Consider the following 25,238-nt stretch of genomic DNA (forward strand, 5'->3'; position numbering starts at 1 on the left):
CCCAAACTCAGCGTGTTCTGCCAAATAAAAGTCCCAGGGTTTTACAGTTAAGAAATTATATTACTATTAAGAAAACTCAAAACTCTTATTTGCTATGATTAAACTAAGTACTGAGTAATGCTTTCAACTACATTTACTTAATATGTAAGCCAAATTACTTTGTGGAGCTGCTTTTAATTACACTTAATTATTGTTAATACTATAATAATATATACAGTGGCCCCAAAAAGTATTTGGGCATTTAAGCTACAATTAAAAATACATTATTTTTATTGACAAAATATATAAGCAACCATACATGAACAAATGATCCTAGACCATTCTCAGAACTAACTTCACTTTTCTTAACTATTTTCGGTAATTCAATTACTTCAACTGGTCTAAAAGCTCATTTTAGTGGATACATGATGGTGTCCTAGCAGAGTACCACAGGAGTATGGACATGTTCAACTAAGCAACCAGAACGCTTCCAAAATACTTAAAAAGTTATTAAAAACCTTACAAATATCTTTTGGTGAAATGTTTGTGCTTGTGCTATCTTTCCTTAAAATCAATTCCAGACACAAGTTGAAACAATGTGTAAAGAGAAATGGCTTCTTACATACTTAAGACTTTCACTGGAATTACTGTTAATTTTGCTGCTGCATTATCCAGTAGACTATTTACAAAGTTATTCCTAGTAGGCAAAAAAAAAAAAAAAAGAAAATATGTAATCGTTTTTTTCTATTTTATAATCAAATATATGGAATGATTTATAATAAAATGTGGAGTTAGAAGTTTGTGTTTCTTTACATATTAAAGGAGTACAACACAAGTATCGGATGGGGATCGGTATTGGTATTGGCCGATACTGAGAGTTCAGGTATCGGAATCGGATCGGGAGAGAAAAAATAGTTACGGTGCATCCTTAGTAATAAGTGGCATAATGTACAGTCAGTCGGTCATTAGTGCAAAATAACCCTTCCAAGGTGACACAAGACCCATCCACATCTTGTTGGGGTCCTGATGGATTTATTTTGTGATAATGACTGGCTGACTTTACCCCCTACTTACAGTATACTAACAAAACTGTCTTCCTTTGGCAGTGAATAGGCAACAATTGGGGGGAGGGGGAGAGGCGTCATCTATGTGTTGACAAAAATAAGGAAAATGATAAAACCCATGAATGACCTGTGTTCTGAAATTTCTCAAGCTTGTCACTGCTCTTCTGAAGTAGATTTTAAAGAAAACTCCCAGCATGACCTTGTAGCAATCCATATATTGAGCTTTGTTTTTTATTGAGTAGAGACTCCCTCTTGGTCGTAACTCAATCGAATGAAGTATAAGTGAAAGCCTAAGGGATTGAAGCTCATTCTCCATGAAAGAATTGCATCTCCTGTTAAAAGCACCACCACAAAAATATTAATGTTAGTAGTCTGCCCCACTAATCTACTAGTCAGTTGTTAGACGACTAGTCGATTAGTCAACCATCCTGGAACGCTCCTAGTTGAAGCATGGAGGGTGTTTCCTTGCAACAGGAGATGATAAACCTACATTTCTGTCCAAGAAATAAACAGATTTATGTAAGAGAAACATGGGAACAGATGGAGACAGACGACTGAATAAACACTGATATCAGTCAGTGTGACTGGTGTGAGAACTCTGAACAGCTGTACACTGCTGCTGCTGTATCACAACATGATTGTCCAAGTGCTGCAGATCTGAGAAGGGTTGTGTTGGAAGGAAAACTTGTTTTATTTTATTCATTAGTGATAGATCTAGCAGGCCAATTTATCAAATGATAATAGTCAACATTTGGCCTTCATCAGCCAATAACCGTGCATGCTTGGCCAATTAACAAAAATGGTCGTTAACCTTGTGTTGATTCCAAAATAAACAGCCTTGTCAATAGATGACACACATTTTTAGTTTTCAAATATGTTTGAGAGAATTTGGTGTACATTTGTATAAAATATGTGGTTATAAAATGTCAGCTATATTGTGGACATCTTATTTGCTATGATGAAATTGCAAGTACTGAGTTATGCTATCAACTACATTTACTTAATTTGTAATCTAAATTGCTTTGTGGAGCTGCCTGTAATTACACATATTTACTGTCAATATTAAGTAATACAGTATATACAGTGGCCCCAAAAGGTATTTCGGCACTTAACCTCACTTAAAAGTTAAGTTTTTTTTTATTTTAATTTAATTTTTTTACTTAGGGCACTTTCACACTAATACAATTTCCTTTGAAAATATATTTTTCTCTACGTTTTGGCCTTCCTTCCACACTGAGATGCCATTTTTGACACGAAAACTGAGCTTTAAGAAAACTTTCTCCCAAATGGATAAATTTGAAAATGCTGTCTTCGTATTGTAGTGTGGACAGGGGAAATTGAGATATCTGAAAACAATGACGTATGTATTGTTATGTTATGCACTCATGTGATCCATCCAACCCAAAACAATCAAGATGGTGGCCCCTGTTGTAGTGACGTTGTTCTGCCTGCTATTCGCTTTGATAGCATTGTTAAAGATAAATGTTACTTTGTACAACTTTCACATTGCATTACTTCAAAGGTGATGGGAAGTTTACTTGGAATTGCTGTCCAGGCATGGAACATGAGGACAATTGCATTGCATTTCAGGAACAGCAATTTTTGATGTTTCATGTGCAGAAATGGGATTTAAGAGTTTTCATACGCTGTAGTGCAGATAAGCAACTTTTGGAAAATGTTTCAAACACTGTTTTCAAATGTATCCAGATTAATGTGGACGTAGCCTTAGACAACAAAATATATAAGCAAGTACCATTCGTAAACAAATGATGCTAGAACTTTCTCAGAACAAACACTTTTCAACTATTTTCGGTAATTCAATTACTTTTTATCAACTGGTGTATGTACGGTGTTCACACAGGTGTCCTAGCAGAGTAACCACAGTAGTATGGAAATATTCTGAATATAAAACCTAACAAATTTATTTTGGTGAAATGTTTGTGCTTGTGCTAATTTACCTTAAAATCAATGTCACTTGTTTTCATATTTTCTTATCCAATGCAAATATATTTATACGTTTTGAAGTCTAGATTAAGCGTCCAAATATTTTGGGGGGCACTGTATACAGATATATACGAAGTATACTATGTATACCGACACTAACACTTTAAAGTAAGGTTATATTTGTTACCATTAGTAAAAAACATTAGTTAACACGAACTAACAATGAACAATACTTTTAAAGCATTTATTAATCTTGGTTAATGTTAATTTCAACATATAGTAATACATTTTTAAAATCAAAAGTTTTGTTAGTTAACATTAGTTTATGCACTATGAACTAACATGAACTAACAATGGACAATTTTATTTGTATTAACTAACATTAATAAATGCTGTATAAAATATATTGTTCATTGTAAGTTCATGATACTTAATGCATTAACTAATGTTAATGAATGGAACCTTATTGTAATGTGTTAAAGTACCATACCGACCAGTGGCTCTCTAAATTAACTAAGTGAAGAAGCCCTCTATAGAACAATTCAATTAGATTTTTGTCTTAAAAGAAAATAAAAAAAATAAAATGTTAACAAAAGAGCAGAAAATAAAGCAAATAAAGCCCAATGAAGGGCATCAATCCCCATTTGTGTGTCCTCAAAGATGCTGCTGCTCTTTTCTCAGGTCAAAAGGGTCTTTAGTGTGAGCTCAGAGGTCAGAAAGGTCACAGGATGTAGCTGTAGTGAGAGAGCTCATGTTTCTGATGGATGAATCTAATGAGGCTTTTCCACTGCACGGTACGGCTTGACACGACTCGACTCTGCTCTCTTTTTGGGGGGTTTTCCACTGTGGATAGTACCTGGCACTTTTTTTAGAACCACCTCGGTCGAGGTTCTAAGCGAGCCGAGCCGATACTAAATGTGACGTCAAAACCCTGCAGATCACTGATTGGTCAGAGAGAATCATCACTACCAGCATCACTGGATTTGCGACACGGGACATCAACCCGCTAGTTTTAAATTTAGCAACAGCGACAGCAGTATAATTTCTTCACGTGACTTTCGAATTGTAAAAAGAAATGGCTGTGTGCAAAGCCACACCATGGTCAATAAACGAGATGCAGACGTTCCTCTCGTTAGTAGCTGAGGAGAGGATCCAATGAGAGCTGGATGGGGCGACGCAAAATGAAAAAGTCTTTCAGGAAGTGTCTCAGCAGCTGTTGGCCGCACACGGCTACCACCGGACCTACCAACAGTGTAGGGAAAAGTAAAAAAAAAAATAAATACTTAAGTGACTACAGAACCATCAAGGACCACAACAGCCGGAGTGGTTCAAACAGAAGAAAGTGGAAGTGGTTCGACCAAATGGACGCTATCTATGGCAATAGACTGGCGAGCAGTGAGAGGGAGAGTGCCCTGGACTCGGCCACGGCAGATGGTACGTTTTGTTACGTTAACTCTATATTCTGCTTGAAAGCTTCACTTTATTTAGTTATATCCTCCATTGCTCCTTTGTTGCGTGTTTGTGTCGCGTTTAAGATGATGTCACGGCAGTAGAGGCGGTGCAACTATGACGATCAGTCTATAATCCCACCCACGTTGAGGCTGCATTAAACTGTAGTGGAAAAGCAAGCCCAGAAAAGTAAAGCGAGCAGAGTCGAGTCGAACCATAATGTGCAGTGGAAAAGTGCCATAAGGCACTGGGTGTCTGTGACCAGATTCACTACAAACAGCTCGGACTTTCAGACTTACACATTGTCTGTCACATTTCACAGACAGACAGACAGACGGAGTCTGTATCTACATAACTAAACTTATGCTCATTATCGCTATTCTTGGATTAGTGGCACATTTAGTCTTATTCTTTATCTTCATTCTTAATTTATCTTAACTTCAATTAAGTTAATTTTCTTCTTTGATGTATTCCTTTTAATTTGATTTTAATTACTACTTTCTTAATTTACTCTGCATTACTTTTTTTTTTTTTACTTAATTTTATTTGTTAATACTTTATTGTTTATTTGTACAGTTTTTATTTTTTTTTATTTTACATTGCACAATTTCTCATTGTACGCAGCTACAAACACTTGGCAATACAAATGTAGTTTGTGTGTGTGTGTGTAACTAGGTTTCTTATTACTTTCTCTCTCTCTTAATGTGAAAGGGTAATTACAGTGAATGGACACTCTGATCTCTGACTCACTAGCTCTAAAAGATCAATTAAGCAGCATCTCTCCTAACAGAGCAGCAGCGTGAGTTTCTGCTTACAGTAAAATATACAAAAGATGGAACCACTCAGCATATGAAGGTGTTCACAGCATGACAATGTGCTGAGCATAGACTGTATATATTCTTTGAAGTCAGACACCAAGACAACTAGAACAAAGAAATGTAACAAGCTGGGAAATTATGTTTTGAAATGTGGTGTTGTTGAACCATCCACTAGGGGCCAGTATGACTATCAACAAATACCAATATTGCAGAACCAGCATGCATATAAAACCAACAATATCTTACTAGCAAATGTCCGGATAACAAGTAAAAGCTTGGTCTTTTTATAAGGAATACTAACCTGCAACTGTGGCTTACATTTTATGTTAAGATTCTCAGACAAGCCTTTCAAAAAAGTTTTGTCGGTACCATGGTACTTTTGATATATACTATGGTACTGAATGATTATCATTCACATACCATGGTATTTACCAAAGGTACAATACCATGGTACTCTTATGTACATGAAACACCTACTCAAATATCTGCTACTTATGTATGCACACACAATCAATTTTCACATTCAAAACATGAAGTTATACTACCTTATATGTGTAATTCAGCATGCATCAAAATGCATAAAATGAGTAGTAATAATCCTCAAATAGATAAAACAGCTTAAAATAATAGCAGGTATAATGCTTTATGAACTTGCAATAACAACATTGAAGTATACCTGAAAATCTCATTATGTGTGCCAATGATGCCACTGAAATAAATTTCTGTCCAGTTTGAGTGATGGTTTGTGATGTGTGTGTGTGTGTGCTTGCATATTGCATGAGAGACAGAATGTTATAATCGTTGTTTACTGTTTGGCATATACTGTACGTCTGTGGAGAAATGGTCTGTTACCATGGAAACCCACCATGCAAAGGTACTTGCCTTCCCTCAACCCTATTATAACTGTCAAAACACAATATGAGAAATCTTTACAAACCAAGATGAGTGTGTGAGTGATTGTGTCTGCTTGAAAAATTCATATATTTTTCCCCATTCTGATGGTTGATGTGAACATTAACTAAAGCTTCTGATCCGTATCTGCATGATTTTATGCATTGCACTGCTGTCACACGATTGGCTGATTAGATGAATGCATGAATATGTACAGTTGAAGTCAGAAGTTTACATACACTTATTAGCAAACTATAGTTTTGGCATGTCGTTTAGGACATCTACTTTGTTTATGAGATGAATAATTTTCCCAAAAATTGTTTAAAGACAGATTGTTTCACTTTTAATTGACTATATCACAATTCCAGTGGTTCAGAAGTTTACATACACTAAGTTATCTGTGCCTTTAAGCAGCTTGGAAAATTCCAGAAAATGATGTCAAGCCTTTAGACAATTAGCCAATCAGCTTCTGATAGGAGGTGTACTGAATTGGAGGTGTACCTGTGGATGTATTTTAAGGCCTACCATCAAACTCAGTGCCTCATTGCTTGACATCATGGAAAAATCAATAGAAATCAGCCAAGACCTCAGAAAACCTCATCCTTGGGGTAATTTCCAAATGCCTGAAGGTACCACGCTCATCTTTACAAACAATAGTACACAAGTATAAACACCATGGGACCACGCAGCCATCATACCGCTCAGGAAGGAGATGCATTCTGTCTCCTAGAGATGAACATAGTTTTGTGCGAAAAGTACAAATCAATCCCAGAACAACAGCACAGGACCGTGTGAAGATGCTGGAGGAAACAGGTAGACAAGTATCTATATCCACAGCAAAACAAGTCATATATCGACATAACCTGAAAGGCTGCTCGGCAAGGAAGAAGCCACTGCTCCAAAACTGCCATAAAAAAAGCCAGACTACAGTTTGCAAGTGCACATGGGGACAACAATCATACTTTTTGGAGAAATGTCCTCTGGTCTAATGAAACAAAAATTTTACAGTTTGGCCATAACGACCATCGTTATGTTTGGAGGAAAAATGATGAGGCTTGCAAGCTGAAGAACACCATCCCAACCGTGAAGCATGGGGGTGGCTGCATCATGTTGTGGGGGTGCTTTGCTGCAGGAGGGACTGGTGCAGTTAGATGGCATCATAAGGAAGGGAAATTATGTGGATATATTGAAGCTACATCTCAAGACATCAGCCAGGAAGTTAAAGCTCGGTCGCAAATGGGTCTTCCAAATGGACAAAGACTCCAAGCATACCTCCAAAGTTTTGGCAAAATGGCTTTAGGACAACAAAGTCAAGGTATTGGAGTGGCCATCACAAAGCCCTGACCTCAATCTAATAGAAAATTTGTGGGCAGAACTGAAAAAGCATGTGCGAGCAAGGAGGCCTACAAACCTGACTCAGTTACACCAGTTCTGTCTGGAGGAATGGGCCAAAATTCCAGCAACTTATTGTGAGAAGCTTGTGGAAGGCTACCCAAAACGTTTGACTCAAGTTAAACAATTTAAAGGCAATGCTACCAAATACTAACAAAGGGTATATAAACTTCTAACCCACTGGGAATGTGATGAAATAAATAAATTTGTGCGTCTTCAAAGATGCTGCTGCTCTTTTCTCAGGTCAAAAGGGTCTTTAGAGTGAGCTCAGAGGTCAGAAAGGTCACATGATGTAGCTGTAGTGAGAGAGCTCATGTTTCTGATGGATGTATCTAAGGCATTGGGTGTCTGTGACCAGATTCACTACATACAGCTCAGACTTTCAGACTTGCAAATTGTCTGTCACATTTCACAGACAGATGGACAGACAGACAGAGTCTGTATCTACATAACTAAACTTATGCTCATTATCACTATTCTTGGATTAGTGGCACATTTAGTCTTATTCTTTATCTTCATTCTTCATTTATCTTAACTTCAGTTAATTTTCTTCTTTAATGTATTCCTTTTAATTTGTTTTTAATTGTTACTTTCTTAATTTACTCTGCATTACTTATTTCAATTTTTTATTTTTTTTTTTACTTTATTTTAATTTTATTTTGCACTACTAATACTTAATTTTATTTGTTAATACTTTATCGTTTATTTGTACAGTTGTTATTTTACTTTATTTTACATTGCACAATTTCTCATTGTATGCAGCTGCAAACACTTAGCAATAAAAATGTAGTTTGTGTGTGTGTGTGTGTGTGTGTGTAACTAGGTTTCTTATTACTTTCTCTCTCTCTCTCTCTCTTAATGTGAATACCAAATACTAACAAAATGTATGTCAACTTCTGACCCACTGGGAATGTGATGAAAGAAATAAAAGCTGAAATAAATAATTCTCTCTACTATTATTCTGACATTTCACGTTCTTAAAAAAAGTAGTGATCCTAACTGACCTAAGACAGGGAATGTTTTCTATGATTAAATGTCAGGAATTGTGAAAAACTGAGTTTAAATGTATTTGGCTAAGGTATACGTAAACTGCTTACTTCAACTGTAGGTGTACAGGTGTTCCTAATATAGTGGTCGGTGAGTGTAGGTATATACAAGTCAAGAGGACGAAAAAGTGAAATATAATCAAGTGAAAGGCAGTTTACGCCTACATCTCTCTAAAAAAAAAATGACGTGACCCTCTGAGACAACACTGCCTGTAACCCCTAAATGACCCTCAGCATCTGTCTCAAAACCAAAAGCTCTAATTACACTCATGAACCATAGAACATAGCTGTAACCTTGACGACGGCATGTCCAATCATCATTCAGCTCCACGCTTTGAAGCAGTTATGTATCTGATCACGCTTTGTCCAAAGAGGTCAAGTAACATCAATGTTTCACTATGAGGTAGAAGGACATGTACTTTGGCAAACAGACTTTGTCTGACCTTTTAATGTCTAATAGACTAAACATTCAGCCTGGTGAAACCATTTACCTGCACTTTTGGTGTGGTTTCGAGGTCACCGGTCACACTCTCTCACTCTCTCTCTCTCTCTCTCTCTCTCTCAATGTATCTGTCAGTTTCTTTCATTGTTTAACCTTTCATTTCAGAGAACTGTTTTCTATTTCTCCTTTCTCTCTCCTTCAGAAATGTCTAATGAAATACACCCGAAATAGACAAAACAACTTGCCAAACAAAAATAAAAGCACAGTTTTCTTGCTAAAGGTTGTAGGAGAATGATTGGCAGGCATCTCCACACTGTATCCAAAGTGAAAGCTATGTTTAAAGGGGTGTTCACACATACAGGAACTTACAGCAAAGTCATTCATTTTCAATGAAGGTTGGCAATTTCTGGTTATATTTACATTTATGCATTTGGCAGATGCTTTTATCCAAAGCGACTTACAGTGCCCTTATTACAGGGACAATCCCCCTGGAGCAACCTGGAGTTAAGTGCCTTGCTCAAGGACACAATGGTGGTGGCTGTGGGGATTGAACCAACAACCTTCCACTTACCAGTTCAGTGCTTTAGTCCACTACAGGGGAAGTTGAGCCATTTCACTGTTTTATATGATTTGTCTCTGCCCACATTCATTAATATTTTAAAATGGAAAACTGTATTAGAAACTGTTGGCATTCCAAGTGAGACTGATTCATGCATTGATTGTTCATCTTATCCATTCTGCACTCTTGCAATTTACAGTATATACAAATGCTTTCCCCTTAAGAATATGGATTTTTAGCAGCAATCAAACTTCTTTGTCAAATAAGAATGATTTTACCTTCAATACATCACATTTGTGATCAGATAAAAAAAAAAAAAAAAAAAAAGGAAATCTTTGCAGGCCACCATTTAATAATGTAAGGAAAAAGAAAGAAAGAAAGAAAAAGAAAGAATAATTTTTATAAGGAATTATTATAATACAACTTTCCAGGTGTCTGACTATCTTTCTAATTTCTTTACACTTAGCCCAAAATGCTAAAAAGATAAAAAAAATCTAAAAATCTTGGATTTCTTTTTTTTTTTTTTTTGGAGCTTCTGGTGAATAACTTTTACTGATTTAATAAAGCCAAAGACACAAATATTTATAAAATATATAAAAAGAATCTCTAGTGTGCACTACATAATGAACCTGAACAAAACAAGAAAATATACTGAACATGACAAAAAATAGAGAAAAACAAAATGTGGTGTATGTGACAAGAGCAAAAGGAATCCCTTTATCAGATCAAACTGTCAGTCGGAGGTTTGACGGATGGATAAGGTAACCACCTACTGGAGCCATCTATCATCTCAGAGCAAAGAGAGAAATAAATAACACAGGGATCACATTCAGGTGAAGTTTAGATAGAACAAGAGAAAGAGAGGCAAACTCAAAGCAATTTGATGTAAAATCAAATATGCGACTTCAGCTGCGCATAAGGATTGGTGACGTGCACACTATTATAATGGGCGTGCCTAAGGGAAGGCCAATAACTTGCTGTCCTGTCAGCCAGTGACTTAACAGACAGTATGAATGCTTACAATGCACCATAATGTCATATTATTACAATACATATATTACAAAACACGAAGAAAAAGAAAGAATAATTTTTATAAGGAATTTTATAATACAACTTTCCAGGTGTCTTACTATCTTTCTAATTTCTTTACACTTAGCCCCAAATGCTAAAAAGATAAAAAAAAATCTAAAAATCTTTTAGATTCATAAATGTATGAATAAATTTACATTTCTACATCTTTGACCAAAAAATACCAATGACTTTACCATGACTGTTCCAGTCATTAATGATTACTGGATAAGGATTTTAAAGAGCACCTATTATGGTTTTTCAAATATTACCTTTCATGTAGTGTGTTATTTAGCTGTTTGTGAATGTAAAAAAGTCTGCAAAGTTTCAAAAATCAAAGTGCACGACAAATTGAGTTATTGACTCCCAAAAGAATGAACCGATTCTGAACACCTGAAACGAGTCATTAGTAATTCCAGACTTACTTCCTGTACTAACCTATGTAATTTGGTAACAAAAAACCCGCCTCTGGTCTTCACTGGCTGCTCGCGAACAGCTTTTACCCGCCCTCAAACACTACACTAAGCGGTAGACCAATCACAACAGACATCTGACCAATCAGAGCAGAGTAGGCTCTCTGAAAGGAGTAGGTTAGAATGAATCCTTTAGAACGGATCATTGAACGAGTCGTTTTTGACACTGGGAAAAAAGGTAATGCTGCAATTTAAATTATGAGCAAATTAAAGTGTTTTTTGACCTTGGATGCACGTAAATCTATTGTATGAGACCTTTAAAACAAAATTAGGCACGTTTAAAAACCATAATAGATGCTCTTTAAAAAATGCTCGCATAAAGCAATTTCCAGAACTTTTAGTCGCAAAAAGAAATTAAGATTTAGTTAATTTCCATGACTTTTTCAAGCCTTAAAATCAAAATATTAAAATTACCTAATATTTGAAGGTTTTTGTGACAATGGGAACCCTGTATAAATACAATGACTTGAGTACAGTGATACTCACACATTTTATTCTCTGAACCAACCGGCTAGCCTTACCATAATGCTAAATTTCACATTATGCCACATTCTGGTATGTTGTTGACCGATATTATTAATATCAGGGGCGGACTGGCCCCCCTGGATTTTTATTTCAAATCCAGGGCCGATTTCTATTGCCAGTCCGCCCCTGATTAATATTATAAACTTTCCTCAAGAAACTCAACATCTTCTCAAAGATATATATATATATATATGCACACACACACACACACACACATACACACATTACTGCTGTCAGTCGATTAACATTTTTAATTGAGATTAATCGCATATTGTTTTGTAGTTAATAACAATTAACTGCAGATTTGGAAAGTGCTGAAATTTGACACTATATACTTCTTTTCTTGTAAAAATTCATTTATTTCCATCTTAAGAAAGAAAACAAAACAATATGTAGCAATATAATGCTTTATTAACATTTTCCAAACAAAGCCTTCCACAATATAAAGACATAGCACTAAAATAGCACCAATTCAAGTAACGTTAAACGTTTCCCAAAGTCAAAGTGGGAGTTTGACTAATTGAAAGTACTAGTCCCCACATAGGTTGCATATTTATAGCAATGGGCATTAAATCCCTTAAACTCTCATCATCCACACTATTAATCTGCCGGTAGACTGTTGCTATCCGCTTTCGTACAGCAATAGTGAAGCTGTAAGACATCGGATACTTCATATGCCACTGCCTGAACCTTGGATTTAGGATGGACTCCACCAAACCTCACCGAAATGACCTGCGGGTTGAACTGCGATGCACCACACTGATCTCTGCCTGCATCACCTTTGCTTAATGATGGACTACACTCTTGAAATGGAATACATAGACTATCATTTAATTGCCAACAAAAGCCTTCATCAGCCAACTAACAAAGGACAACTCATCTATGTGAACTTCTGCAGTTAATCCAGGATGAAATTCAAAGACTTTAGTCATTAATCTTACAGTTCTTAAAAAAATCTTTTTTTAAACACTGGACCTTAACACTTACATTAAACCATGACATGCACTGCACACAAATAACTAATATTGGCATTATATTCATGTTGTTTTGCAAGAGGGGAACTGGCCCCCACAGTGAGCCTGGTTTCTCCCAAGGTTATTTTTCTCCATTACCAGCATCTTATGGAGTTTTGTGTTCCATGCCACAGTCACCTTCAGCTTGCTCACTGGGGTTCTAAATACAATTATTATTTTATTATTTAATTTTTATACACACTTTGCAATCATATTTAACCAAACTACACAATGATCACTCTAAGACTTTATAGATATTACAGTTTCATTTTTTTGTTAATGCATGATTTTCTGTAAAGCTTTTTGAAACGATGTGTGTTGTGAAAAGCATTATACAAATAAAAATGACTTGACAACGTCATGTGCCACTTTAAACTCATCATGAAAAGCGCTTGCAAACAAAAACGTCTCATTCTGCGTTTTGGTGATAGTTAAGATTTGGTGTGCTTCTGTGGTAATTAAAACATGCCTTACAAAGGCTGAAAAATACTTGATTTCTGTCACAAGTCCCATCTGCGTGTAACGCTGGGTACTTGGAGTGGAAGAGAGGAGACGCAGGAGCGGATACTTTCAATCTTTTAATAATAATCACTGGAGTGGAACAAACAATAAAGCTAAACATGCTAACATAACACAACGCAACACTTCAAGGACTGACCATGGATGAACAAAGCTAGAGGGTATTTATACACAAGGAACTAAATGAGGGAATGGAATACAGGTGAGGATGATGAGGAGCAGACGGAAGTGATGAGGGAAGTGAACTATGGGAGATGTAGTCCAGGCGAAAACTTCAAAATAAGAGTTCTTGAAGAACATGAGGGAGACAGACTGTGATACCGTGCTTGCTTTGTACATCAAATAGTGTTAAGAGCTCCTTTTTCCATCATTTTATCACTGACAGGGAAGCGCTGTCAGAGATTCTTTTATTTACTGAGATAACAACCTCCATGGATCATAGATGAAGTTACTGTTGACAAACAAACGCTCTGCCCCTTCCGGGTTCTTTTGGTAGCCCAGAAAAGAACTGTGCTTCGCTGAAATTGTACTGAAACTGCCCAAAACGTGTTGTTTATGGGGTTGAAACACCTTGTTTCCCATAGATTATTGGAGATTAGGCTTCTTTAAATTTCCACCAGATCGTTACATCAGGAAAAACTATTTTTATTTGTATTTCTTTTACATAAATGATTATATTTCAAGGGTCACAGTCATTGTTATCGCTTCTGCTCTATTTGACACAATTGACCCGCAGCAGCTGTTGGTGGATATTTTTTTTTTTAAGAAGAAATCACGCAAACTTTGATCGCAACCAGCTGTTTTTAATTTCCAAAGTGCTGTTGCTGTGACAGATATGAGGTCAAATTATGATCTAACAATGATCTTATATGATCAAGACCAACATATACAATATAATGGGAGTAACGGGACCCTTCTCCACCACCGCAGTGCATAGACTGCTGTTTGTGAAAGGATAAGGGATTTCCTGATTTTTGCGGTCCAAAATGACTGAATTTGCAGCAGCTTTTCTCAAATTCTCAAATTTGTGTTGTTTTGCAGTGAAATCTAAAAAATTATCATTATATACCTCTGTAATTGTGTTAATTACATTGCAAATGCATGTTAATATTTTAGTGCACAATAACTTTCAATGCAGTTAGCAAGCAAAAAAAATTAAATAAAAAAATAAATAAAAAATTACACACAAAAATACCATACATTTAGGTGAAACCTGTGGGTGTTGGAAGACTCTTAATTATTTTTGTATTACAATTTTCTGCCTCAGGCAATGCAAGAAAACTTATCTAAGTTTAAAATAGACATGCAATAAATCTGTAAACTAAAAACACAAATGAGGATTCAATAATTGGGCATGTTGCAATTATTACATAGTCTAATATTGAAATCTGATATGTGGCCATATACAAACTAATTAGAGTTCATATATTTGAGCATTTATGTACAAATTTAAATTCCACAAATGTTTTTTTTTATTTTTATGAAAATGGCAATTTTTTGTCATATTTTGAAATATATGTTGCATATATGCATATATGTGACCTTTTTTATTTTAGTAAAAACATTTATGAACATTTATTATCAGCATATAAGCATATTGCGATTTTCAGATTCGTAGCCTACTGTATTAAGCATTCTTTGTATAAACGCGGTTTTTGTGTCTCATTCGTAGCATGCAGGGTGAAGAGGTGATGTATGTGGCATGTGTGCTGTCTGCAATCCCGCAAAAGTTTAGACAAGGATTCTGATTGAGAATGCACAATGTGGAGGAGACGAGACAGAGATGCTTTCACTGTTACTATGGAGATGATTCAACAGCAGCTGTGCATCTGGATATGTTGCAACTGCGTCAAGCTTTTCAAACATGTATTTTGCCACTGTTAAACGTGAAGGAAAGCGATGGGATTCCCTCAGATTTATGTTTTTTTTTTTTTTGCAGAACATTTTCAGAAATTATAAAAAAAAAAATTTTGCAAGTTGCCGCAAATAATGTGAAGATTGGTTGAATTTGCAAAATCCTGGAGGGACAAATAATCATACAGGCTCTTTGAATCGAGTTTAAACTTGTTTTGCTGATATTTCAGAAAAGAACCCACATACTTTCCACACTGTAAACCATATATATTCCTTTATAATAAATTTTAATAACATTAAAAGATATTATACATCCTATAAAGCTTAAAAGATTATTAAAATTGCAGCGATGCCTATTTCCACCATTGAAATCTGCTGCTGGAAAGAACCCGGAAGTGGGGTTTCCTGCGGTGTGACGTCAGAGTAATTTCATTTTATATAGAGGATGTCAACGGTCAACCAGCATATTAAGACAGTTCCACCCACGTTCTGCTTTTTTATGCTTAGCTTGTAGGCTCTGGCGCTGTGGCATTTGCCTCAGTGTAATGACTCCAGGCGGACACATTACAAGGTTCCGCTTTTCACACCAGTGTTTATGCTGTATTAATGTTAAATGCGTTAATCGTGATTAAGAAAAATTAACGCGTTAAACTTTTTAATTGAATGTGTAAACGCATTAATTCTGACAGCTCTAATATATATATATATATATATAATATATGTGTGTGTGTGTGTGTGTATATATATATATATATATATATATATATATATATATATATATATACACACACACACACACACACACACACACACACACACACACACACACACACACACACACACACAGTAGTGGTCAAATTTATTGGCATCCTTGCTAAATATGTGCAAAGAAGGTTGTGAAAAATAATCTGCATTGTTTAGCCTTTTAATTTTTCATTCAAAAAATTCACAAAAATCTAATAAAGTAAAACTATTGAAACAGGGGAAATCTCTCATTATTAAATAAATATTTTTCGCTAAAACGCATTGGCCATAATTATTGGCACCCTTTTATTCAATACTTTTTGCAACCTCCTTTTGCCAAGATAACAGCTCTGAGCCTGCTTTTATAATGCCTAATGAGGTTGGAGAACACATGGCAAGGGATCGGAGACCATTCCTCCATACATATTCTCTATAGATCCTTCAAATTCATAGGTCTATGTTGGTGGACTCTCCTCTTCAGTTCACCCCACAAATTTTCTATGGGGTTCAGGTCAGGTGACTGGGATGGCCATGGCAGAACCTTGAATTTGTGGTCAGTGAACCATTTTTGTGTTGATTTTGATGTTTGTTTTGGATCATTGTCCTGCTGGAAGATCCAACCAGGGCCCATTGTGAGCTTTCTGGCAGAGTCAGTCAGGTTTTGATTTTTGTATCTGTTGGTATTTGGTGCCATGTATCCGAACAAGATATCCAGGACCTCTGGTAGAAAAACAGCCCCACAACATTCAAGATCCAGCACCACATTTAACCATGGACATTTGGTACTTCTTCATCTCTGTGTACGCCAAACCCATCTCTGGTGTTTGCTGCCAAAAAGCTCTTTTTTTTGTTTCATATGACCATAAAACCCGGTCGCATTTGAAGTTCCAGTAGTGTCTGGCAAACTGAAGACACTTGAGTTTGTTGTTGGATGAGATCAGAGGATTTTTTCTTGGAACCCTCCCAAACAACTTGTGGTGATGTAGGTGTCTGATATTTTTTTTTAGACTTTCTGACCCCAAGAACCATCTAATTTCTGCAATTCTCCAGCTGTGATCCTTGGAGATTCTTTGGCCACTTGAACCATCCTCCTTACTGTGCATGGAGACAATACAGACACATGTACTTTTCCAGGCCGATTCTTAAGATCTCCAGTTGATTGGAACTTGTTCATTATTGCCCTGATGGTGGAAATGGGCATTGTCAAAGCTTTGGCTATTTTCTTATAGCCACTTCCCATTTTGTAAAGCTCAACAACCTTTTGCCGCACATCAGAACTATATTCTTTAGTCTAACCCACTGTGATTGATGATTAAGGGAATTTGGCCTGTATGTAACCTCATATTTATACCTCTGTGAAACAGGAAGTCATGGCTGAACAATTTCATGTTCCTAGTCACCCAGGTGTACTAAAAAAAATTAAAATATGCATGGGAATATACTTCAGATATATTTTACTCACAAGAATTTCTAGGAGTGCCAATAATTGTGGCCAATGTGTTTTGGAGAAAAGTATTTATTTAATAATGAGATATTTCCCCTCTTTCAATTGTTTTACTTCAATTAAAGGTTAGATTTTTGTGAATTTTACTGAATGAAAGATCAAAAGGATAAACAATGCAGATCAGTTTCACAGCCTTCTTTGATCATATTTACCAAGGGTGCCAATATTTTTGGCCACTAAAAGAAACAAAGAAAGAAAGAAAGATAGATAGATAGATTGATTTTCTCCCCAATTTTGCATGCCCAATTCCACGCACAACTCAACACGCCCCACCGAGAGCAAGAACCACATTATGATGGCCACTAGGAGGTTAACCCAACGTGACTCTACCCACCCTAGTAACCGGGCCAATTGGTTGCTTGACTTGAACTTGCAACTCCAGGTGTGGTAGTCAGTGTCTTTACTTGCTGAGCTACCCAAGCCCCCTATATATATATATATATATATATATATATATATATATATATATATATATATATATATATAATATAAAATAATGTGAAAAAAATCCAATGAAAATAATAAAGCCTAGCCCACTGAAATATATGCCCACATGGATATTTACATATTGCGATATACACGATATAGCAAAATCTCTATTGATTGAGACTTTATATTGTAGCCACAATATATACTGTCATATCACACAGCCCTAGCCATGGCCAAGCAGTTAGCGCATATGCTCCAGTTGAGTTGTGGTGCTCATGCTGGTAACTGAAGTTTGAATCCAGCTCGCAACATTTCCTTAAATTTATTTCTGCATCATTTCCTGTCATTTCTCAACTGTGGCTTTCAAAGGGGAAACAATTATAAGAATTGGGAGCTTGCAGACTTTCTTTTCTACTATCTTTATACAGTACTTTCTTTATGCTTACCCCAACATGCTATAAAGATAGTAAAAATCTAAATGTTTTGGATTTTTGTTTGAGCTTCTGATGAATAAATTATTTAACATTTATTTTACAGAGGCATTTAACAGAGTGGTTTGTCTTGAAACCAAACAGACAAATGAATCCATATTGAGACACATTTCAATACATTTGCTAATTAAAGCTGATAATTCATTCTCATTTACTAATTCACTAATGGAACTTCCATCAAACAAATGCAATGCTCAGTGAGGAGGAGCATAATTCACTGCCATATTACAGGGCTGCAATTAAGTTCTCTTGTCTGAATTCTGAAATTATTAACTAGTCACAGTCACATTATTCTGAACTCATACTGTGAAAATATCTAATGTCAAACTTAGAACAGGCAGGTGAAACTAGCTAATGAAGACATCCATTCACATTTCAGTACAGCTGCTTTCAGTAAGTCAATCCTGATTGGCTAAAATGTGGTAAAAATGTATATGCACGGAATAACAGCTGTGAATGTCAATGGGCGGTCACAGCCCACTTACACACACAAATATATCTTTTTTGTTTTTCCTTCACTAAACCCTGGGAATTCTATGTGTTTCACAAAGGCAAGGAAAAGCAGGCCTCCATGGGCTAATGCCCCACAGTCATGCCAACATAATGAAATCTTGATATCTTTTAATTATATTATTTTGTATTCTACCGAGACATGAGGCAGATATGAGGGTAAAAGAAAGGACCGGAAAGCAGTAACAATTAATTCAGAACCAAAAACAAAAGGTTCCAGCTCTTTATTCAGCTAAACAAAAGACTTTGCCGATATTTATATGCAAATGTAATTTCTGGCCCATCAAATAGCATGCGGAATTTTAAATCATGTCATATTAATGAGACAGGTTGTCAGTTGCTATAGTTATGACAAAAGGTATAAATATTTAAGTTCCTTGAATATGTCATTTCACATTTTTTATATTACTGTCAGGCCTTAAGCTTCAACAAGCATTACATTCTCAACATTGAGCAGTGTATCTCCAAACTGGCTAATGTACCTAAAATAATTACATCTTTTTTCTTTCTTTTCTTTTTTTTAACCTTTTGACCGTATTCAATAAGTTGAATAGTTTTTGCTCTGAAAAGGCTTAATAGGGAGATTATTATTATTATTATTATTTTATCAGAGGAATAACTATTTCAACTCAACATCAATTGTATATAAGTAGATTGAAAACCTTTAGTGGAAGTAAAATACAGGAAAGATTTTAATTTAAAATAAAGCACGTTTCTCAAAAAAAAATTCAATAAATGAACACAAGGCATAATATTTACTTATTTTTATTTATATCCATCAATATAGCAATTAGAGCTGTCAAAGTTAACGCTTTAACATACGATTAATTAAAAAAGTTTAATGCATTATTTGTTTCTTAATCATGATTAACACATTTAGCACTAATAAAGCATAAATCAGCATATACACTGGTCGGAGCAGGGCAGAACCTTTGCTATGTGTCCACCTGTAATCATTACACTGAGACACACATCACAAACAGCCACACAACAACCGTGTCAGTGACAAAATTATGGGAAAAGGACCTCTTAATGCTATTTGTTGTACAAAACAAGCCCAGATGGAACTTGTGACAGAAGTAAAGGTCTTTGCAGCCTCTGTAAGGCACAACTGAATTACCACAGAAGCACGTCAAGTGTTACCTATTACGAAAATGCAGAATGAGAAAATGTTTGCAAGTGCTTTTTCATGTGGAGTTCAAAGCTGCGCTTAACAATGGCATTGACGCCCTGATGTGAATCGTGAATGCAGCTTCCTGATTGCTGTGGCAAAGCGGATAGCCACAGTCTGTGGAGGATGAGAGTTTAAGAGATTTAATGTGGATCGCAATGAATATGCAATTTAAGATCACATAGTTCATTCACACAAATAGTCAACCTCCCATTTAGACTTTGCAAAACATTTAATGTTAGTTGAATTGGCGCCATTTCAATGCATTTCTATCTTTATACTGAGGAAGGCACTGTTTGAAAAATGTTAATAAAGCATTATATTGTTGCATATTGTTTTGTTTTCTTTCCTAAGAAGAAAATAAGTGCATTTTGACAGGAAATGAAGTATACAGTGTATAGATTAAAAGTTCAGCACCTTTAAAATCTGTGATTAATCGCGATTAACTATGAAAAATGCCATTAATTGCGATCAAAATTTCAATAGACTGGCAGCACTAATAGCAATACGTAGTAATAAACAGTAATATTTTTTACCAACATATATTTTTTATGGAAACGTGAAAAATGAAATGAAAAGTGGAGACTTCAGTTCATATTTTTTAAGTGATGACGCAAACTAATATTTCACGTACTGATTAACGGAAATAATTCGAATTTACCAACTCAGACGCCATTTTAACGCACTCTCAAAGGAACATTAAACTAGTCTATGACATAATGTTTAGGAAAGTAAATGGCCATATAAAAAGGGCGTTCAAATTATTACAAAATTCTCAAATGTGCACATTTACATGCATAGCAATCTGCTGATTACTATTATAAAAATCTGCTTATAGAAAAAAAAAAACATACGAGCGGATTTAAGAAACCCTCATTTACATTCGAGATTTGAAATAATCTGGCTATTCTCTGCTTTTGACATCAAAACAAAAACAGGCATCGGTAAAGGTGTTTATACGCAGCACAAAATCTGAATATTGTGCAAAATATACTCATGACGATCAATACTGTACATGACCTTACCCCGTTAAAGGAACACCGTTTACATGACCACACACACATTGTCGCCTTCTGCATAATTGATGTAAGAATTATGCTCATTGTTCCTTAATTTTATCCCGCCAGCAAAATCATTGCGAATATAACAAATATGCAATATATCACCTAGCCTTGCCTAGAAATACACCATTACAAGTTAACTAAAAATGCGTAACCATGGCCACATTTCAAACCAATCACACATCAGAGGTTATTAAATGCGGTTTAGGATCTGTATTTAAGCCTTTGCACATGCAACCGTGAGAGCAGAAAGCAGTATACTCTATTCAATTTCCCCCATTTCTGTGAAATGACTCTTTAACCTGTTCATTCCTTTGAGGAAGTAGAGCAACCGGGGATCATCTTACCGCTAATCTCTAGAGGAAACTTCCTGCCCAGATCAATCCAGGTTAATTTACAGTCCACCGACATGCTTAAATCTACACACATCACTCCCAGAAACAGATACCTTTACTTTGCCTTCTGACACATAAATCTGGATTAGGATTAAGAGTGTTCAAAGTTGATATGCAATATGTCTTTGAAGCATTTTTTGGTTTTATGGAGGCACAGTGGTATAAAACATAGATCAAATGATCACAAGCATTCAGTTTTGAAAAACACTTTAAAAGACTGAATTTTTTTTTAAATGGAGACACAAATTCTAGTCATTTGATAGTTCAATATCGTATTTCTGAGAATTTGAACATCTGTAATCTCTTGGGTACAATCGATTGTACCCATCTGCCTCTTATTCCATGTCAAAGGAATGAGAGGTAAATGGGGAACTCATTCTAGACTTGCCGATCACGTTATAGATGGTGGCAAACTGTTAAGTGAAAACCACTAAATGTCCCCTGGATATTTTAGAAGTAGGTGTTTTTGAGTGTAAGACTTGGAACTGTAGTTACTAATGCAGAAGCTGAGCTCTATAAAACCCAATGAGGTGTTTGAGGAAAGCTGGACTCAAGCCTTTGGTGATTTTCTGCTTCAGTGGAAGCAAATGCTAAATTTGGACGGTACTGCCAGAAAGGAGCATTAATCTCACTGTAGCCCATTAAATTTATCTAAGCATATGTGCTTAATGTGTTGAAAACCTCTTTCAAAACATTTAACAGTGGTAACTTCACAATACAGTGATGAACACAAGCACATACACATACTGTATCAGATTGTTCATCTTTCGAACAAAACACTGGATTTAGAGTAACCAAGTGACTGCTCACTAAAAAGCTATTTTAATCTTGCTACAAAATAAATAGTTCTCCAATAAGCAGCTCCCAGAGGAATGGTTAATCTTTCATAGCTCAGTTATGCATCATGTAAAGAAATAGTTCACCTCAAAATTAAAATCCTGTCATCATTTACTCACCCTAAGGTAGTTCCAACCCCACATGACTTTCTTCTGCGAATCACATAAGGATGTATTTTAAAGTATGTGGTGTCATCGCGTCAAAATGAATAATGCCTTAAATGTCGGTCTGTTCATCATTCAAAGTGATAGTTTGCCACAGGAGACTGGACTAAAGTAGCATGGACTACTTTTAAGACACATTTAAGGGCTTTTTTATGCTTTAAAGTGAGGCATTATCAAATCCTTTTGTATGAAAATGAGTGATCGTGACATTCTTTAAAATACAGTATATTCTTTTGTATTCTGCATAAGAAAGACAGACATATGGGTTTGGAACTAAATGAAGGTGAATAAATAATTACATAATTTTTATTTTGGGTGTTCTATTCCTTTAAGGATCAAGTTTGTCTCAGGTGTTTCTCCTAAAATTCACACAATAAGAGTACAAAGGTATAAAGCATAGAGCAGGGGTGCCCAATAGGTCGATCGCAATCTACCAGTCGATCGCAAAGGTAATGCTGGTAGATCGCACGTCATTTAAATATGCTTTCAGTCATTTTTTTATTTTATTTTTTTAAATCCTCCCTTCTCCTCCCTATGGTTTCTGTCTGACTTGCACTTGATTGAAGAGCAATATGTCCAGTCCATCGCTGACAAGCTTTTTGTTATATTCGGTTACCATAACATCTAACTAAAGGCAATTCAAGGCTTCCATAGGCTCTAGAGCACAGAGTGCAAACTTGCAAAGCTAGCTAGCAGTAATGCTTTTTAACTTTTTACCATCTGAAAATGAGTGCGGTACTAAGCAAGAAGCCAAAAACTTACCATTTCCATGTGGAGTGAGAGGAAGACTTTTTTTTTTTTTTTTTCTCACTATGTCCTTTTCTAAATGCATTTGTCTGATCTGCCAAACAAGTATAGCTATTCCTAAGAAAGTAAACATGGAGAGGCATTTTCGGACACTTCATAAAAATTACGACAATGATTTCCCTGTCAGAAGCAAGCTTGGAAGAAGAAAGGTGAAAGAATTGAAATCACAATTAATCGGTCAACAGTCACTTTTTACTCAACCATGCCTAAAAGCAAAGGCAGCCACGGAGGCATCATTCCGGGTGAGTCACACCATCCTTAAACATAAGAAATCGTTCCAAGATGGGCAAATGATAAAAGACACATTTGTCAAGGCAGCAGACTCATTGTTTCGTGATTTGAAAAATAAACCTGAGATTGTGTCTGCTATCAAACTACTTGCAGAAGAAAAGTATCCAAATAAATGTGCCACCTCATTGACTGCATTGTTTGGCTCAGTTTATTCATGTGAATCTGCCTTTTCCCATATGAAGATTATTAAATCCAAACACCGGTCCACCATGACTAATGACAATCTGGAGGCCTGTTTGAGACTAGCTACCAGCAGCTACTGCCTGGATTATGCAAAACTGTCTGGTTCCATTCAGTGCAAGTCATCAGAATAAGGTAGAGACCCTAAATCTATTGAAATCTACTGTGCTGTGGGTGTTTTGAGTTTATTGTAATGTTGAAATTGATAATTTGTTTTTAAATCATTTAATTAATTCAATACAAAGACATATGCAGTAGTCCCAATAAGCATTTTAAATATATATATATATATATATATATATATATATATATATATATATATATATATATATATATATATATATATATATATTATTATTATTATTATTATTATTTTTATTTTTTGGGTTGGTAGATATCGAGTTGGTAATCTGAAAAACAGATCATAACACAAAAAAGCGTGGGCACCCCTGGCATAGAGTATAAAGCATAGCTCAGATAAACGTTTGCTTTGCTCTTCATTTAATCTAATTACTGTCAAGTACAAACAAATGAGAAATTAAAGAGATCTCATTTGTTCTTCCTATCTGACATAATGTGAGGCCATGGTGTGTAAAATTAATTAATTATTTTGAATTGCAAAAATAATTACGGAGGAAAGGAAAAAAAAGTGACGTAGGATCGGTGCTTACTTAGGGTATGGAGGTACGTTTTGATATTAGCAGTGGGTTAGGGGTGGAAGATAATGGTAAAACCCACCATGTTGGTGCTGGTCACAGGCTGTTGCTGTCGTGGTCTGTCCTGGCAAGGACTGGTCAGGCGGGGACGGAGCCTCCACCACCTCCATTATAGGAGGACTGGTGTTGAGCTGCCCAACCGGAGGAGGCCAGGGCAGATCCTTTATCACTTTAATCTCTACTGCAGAGAGCCAGCAAAAGAGAAAGAAAGACAGAAAGAAAAAGAAAGGAGGGAAAGAGAGGGAAAGGGAGAGAGCAGACTAGGTGTTAGTGAAGGCATGATTAGGTCAGCAGGGCAAACAGTCACATACTTGGAAACACGAAATAGAGTAGGAAAGAACTGTACCAGGAAAAGGGAATTTTGCAAAAGGGAATTAAAATTTCTCTTTCTCAGTTACAAATATGCGATTGGACATATTTTACAAAAATAAAATAAAATAAAAATACAGCGATGAACACTGAACAAATTACTCGGAATGCAAAGACAGGCTCCACTGACACTGACAGTGAACAGTGCAACAAGATTACTCTTAGAAAAGACAATAGCTCTGTTCCAAAAAGTGAGCTGCCTCGCTGCCTACATAGTCAGCAGCCTTCTAAGGCAGCATACTAACCATGATGGAACCTCATCAGTGACCAATTTGTACCACATTATATAGGCAGCAACACAGCACACCACACAAACATACTTTGGATGGGAGACTTCATATGCAATTGATTAAATTACAGTGAATTTCATCGATAATTTGTTCTTAATTTTTTGGCCTCTTCCACCATCTTGGATTTATTTTCACTGAGGTTGTCACAGTGCATTCTTGGATTGCCTTCTCCATGAAGGATACATTCAGTGCAGTCTTACAATTACAACCAAGTCTCATAGAATGAACGTTACTATAACTACA

At 35.8% G+C, this 25,238-nt stretch overlaps 1 protein-coding gene across 6 annotated transcripts in view; it reads right to left on the reverse strand.

The window, feature by feature from the left end:
* The window catches only part of LOC127455805 (SH2 domain-containing adapter protein F-like), a 212,181-nt gene that overhangs the window by 19,446 nt on the left and 167,497 nt on the right, over positions 1 to 25,238 (reverse strand). For 3 of the 6 annotated variants that reach the window (XM_051723943.1, XM_051723945.1, XM_051723942.1), the window contains one exon: positions 24,359 to 24,517. The exons of 2 other annotated variants lie outside the window; for them this stretch is intronic. In XM_051723943.1, the coding sequence (XP_051579903.1) occupies positions 24,359 to 24,517 (159 nt within the window). The remainder of the gene's footprint in view (positions 1 to 24,358; positions 24,518 to 25,238) is intronic. One more of the 6 variants, XM_051723944.1, reaches the window with a different exon arrangement.

The sequence above is a fragment of the Myxocyprinus asiaticus genome, chromosome 18 (genome assembly GCF_019703515.2).
Source record: "Myxocyprinus asiaticus isolate MX2 ecotype Aquarium Trade chromosome 18, UBuf_Myxa_2, whole genome shotgun sequence".
Taxonomy (NCBI): domain Eukaryota; kingdom Metazoa; phylum Chordata; class Actinopteri; order Cypriniformes; family Catostomidae; genus Myxocyprinus; species Myxocyprinus asiaticus.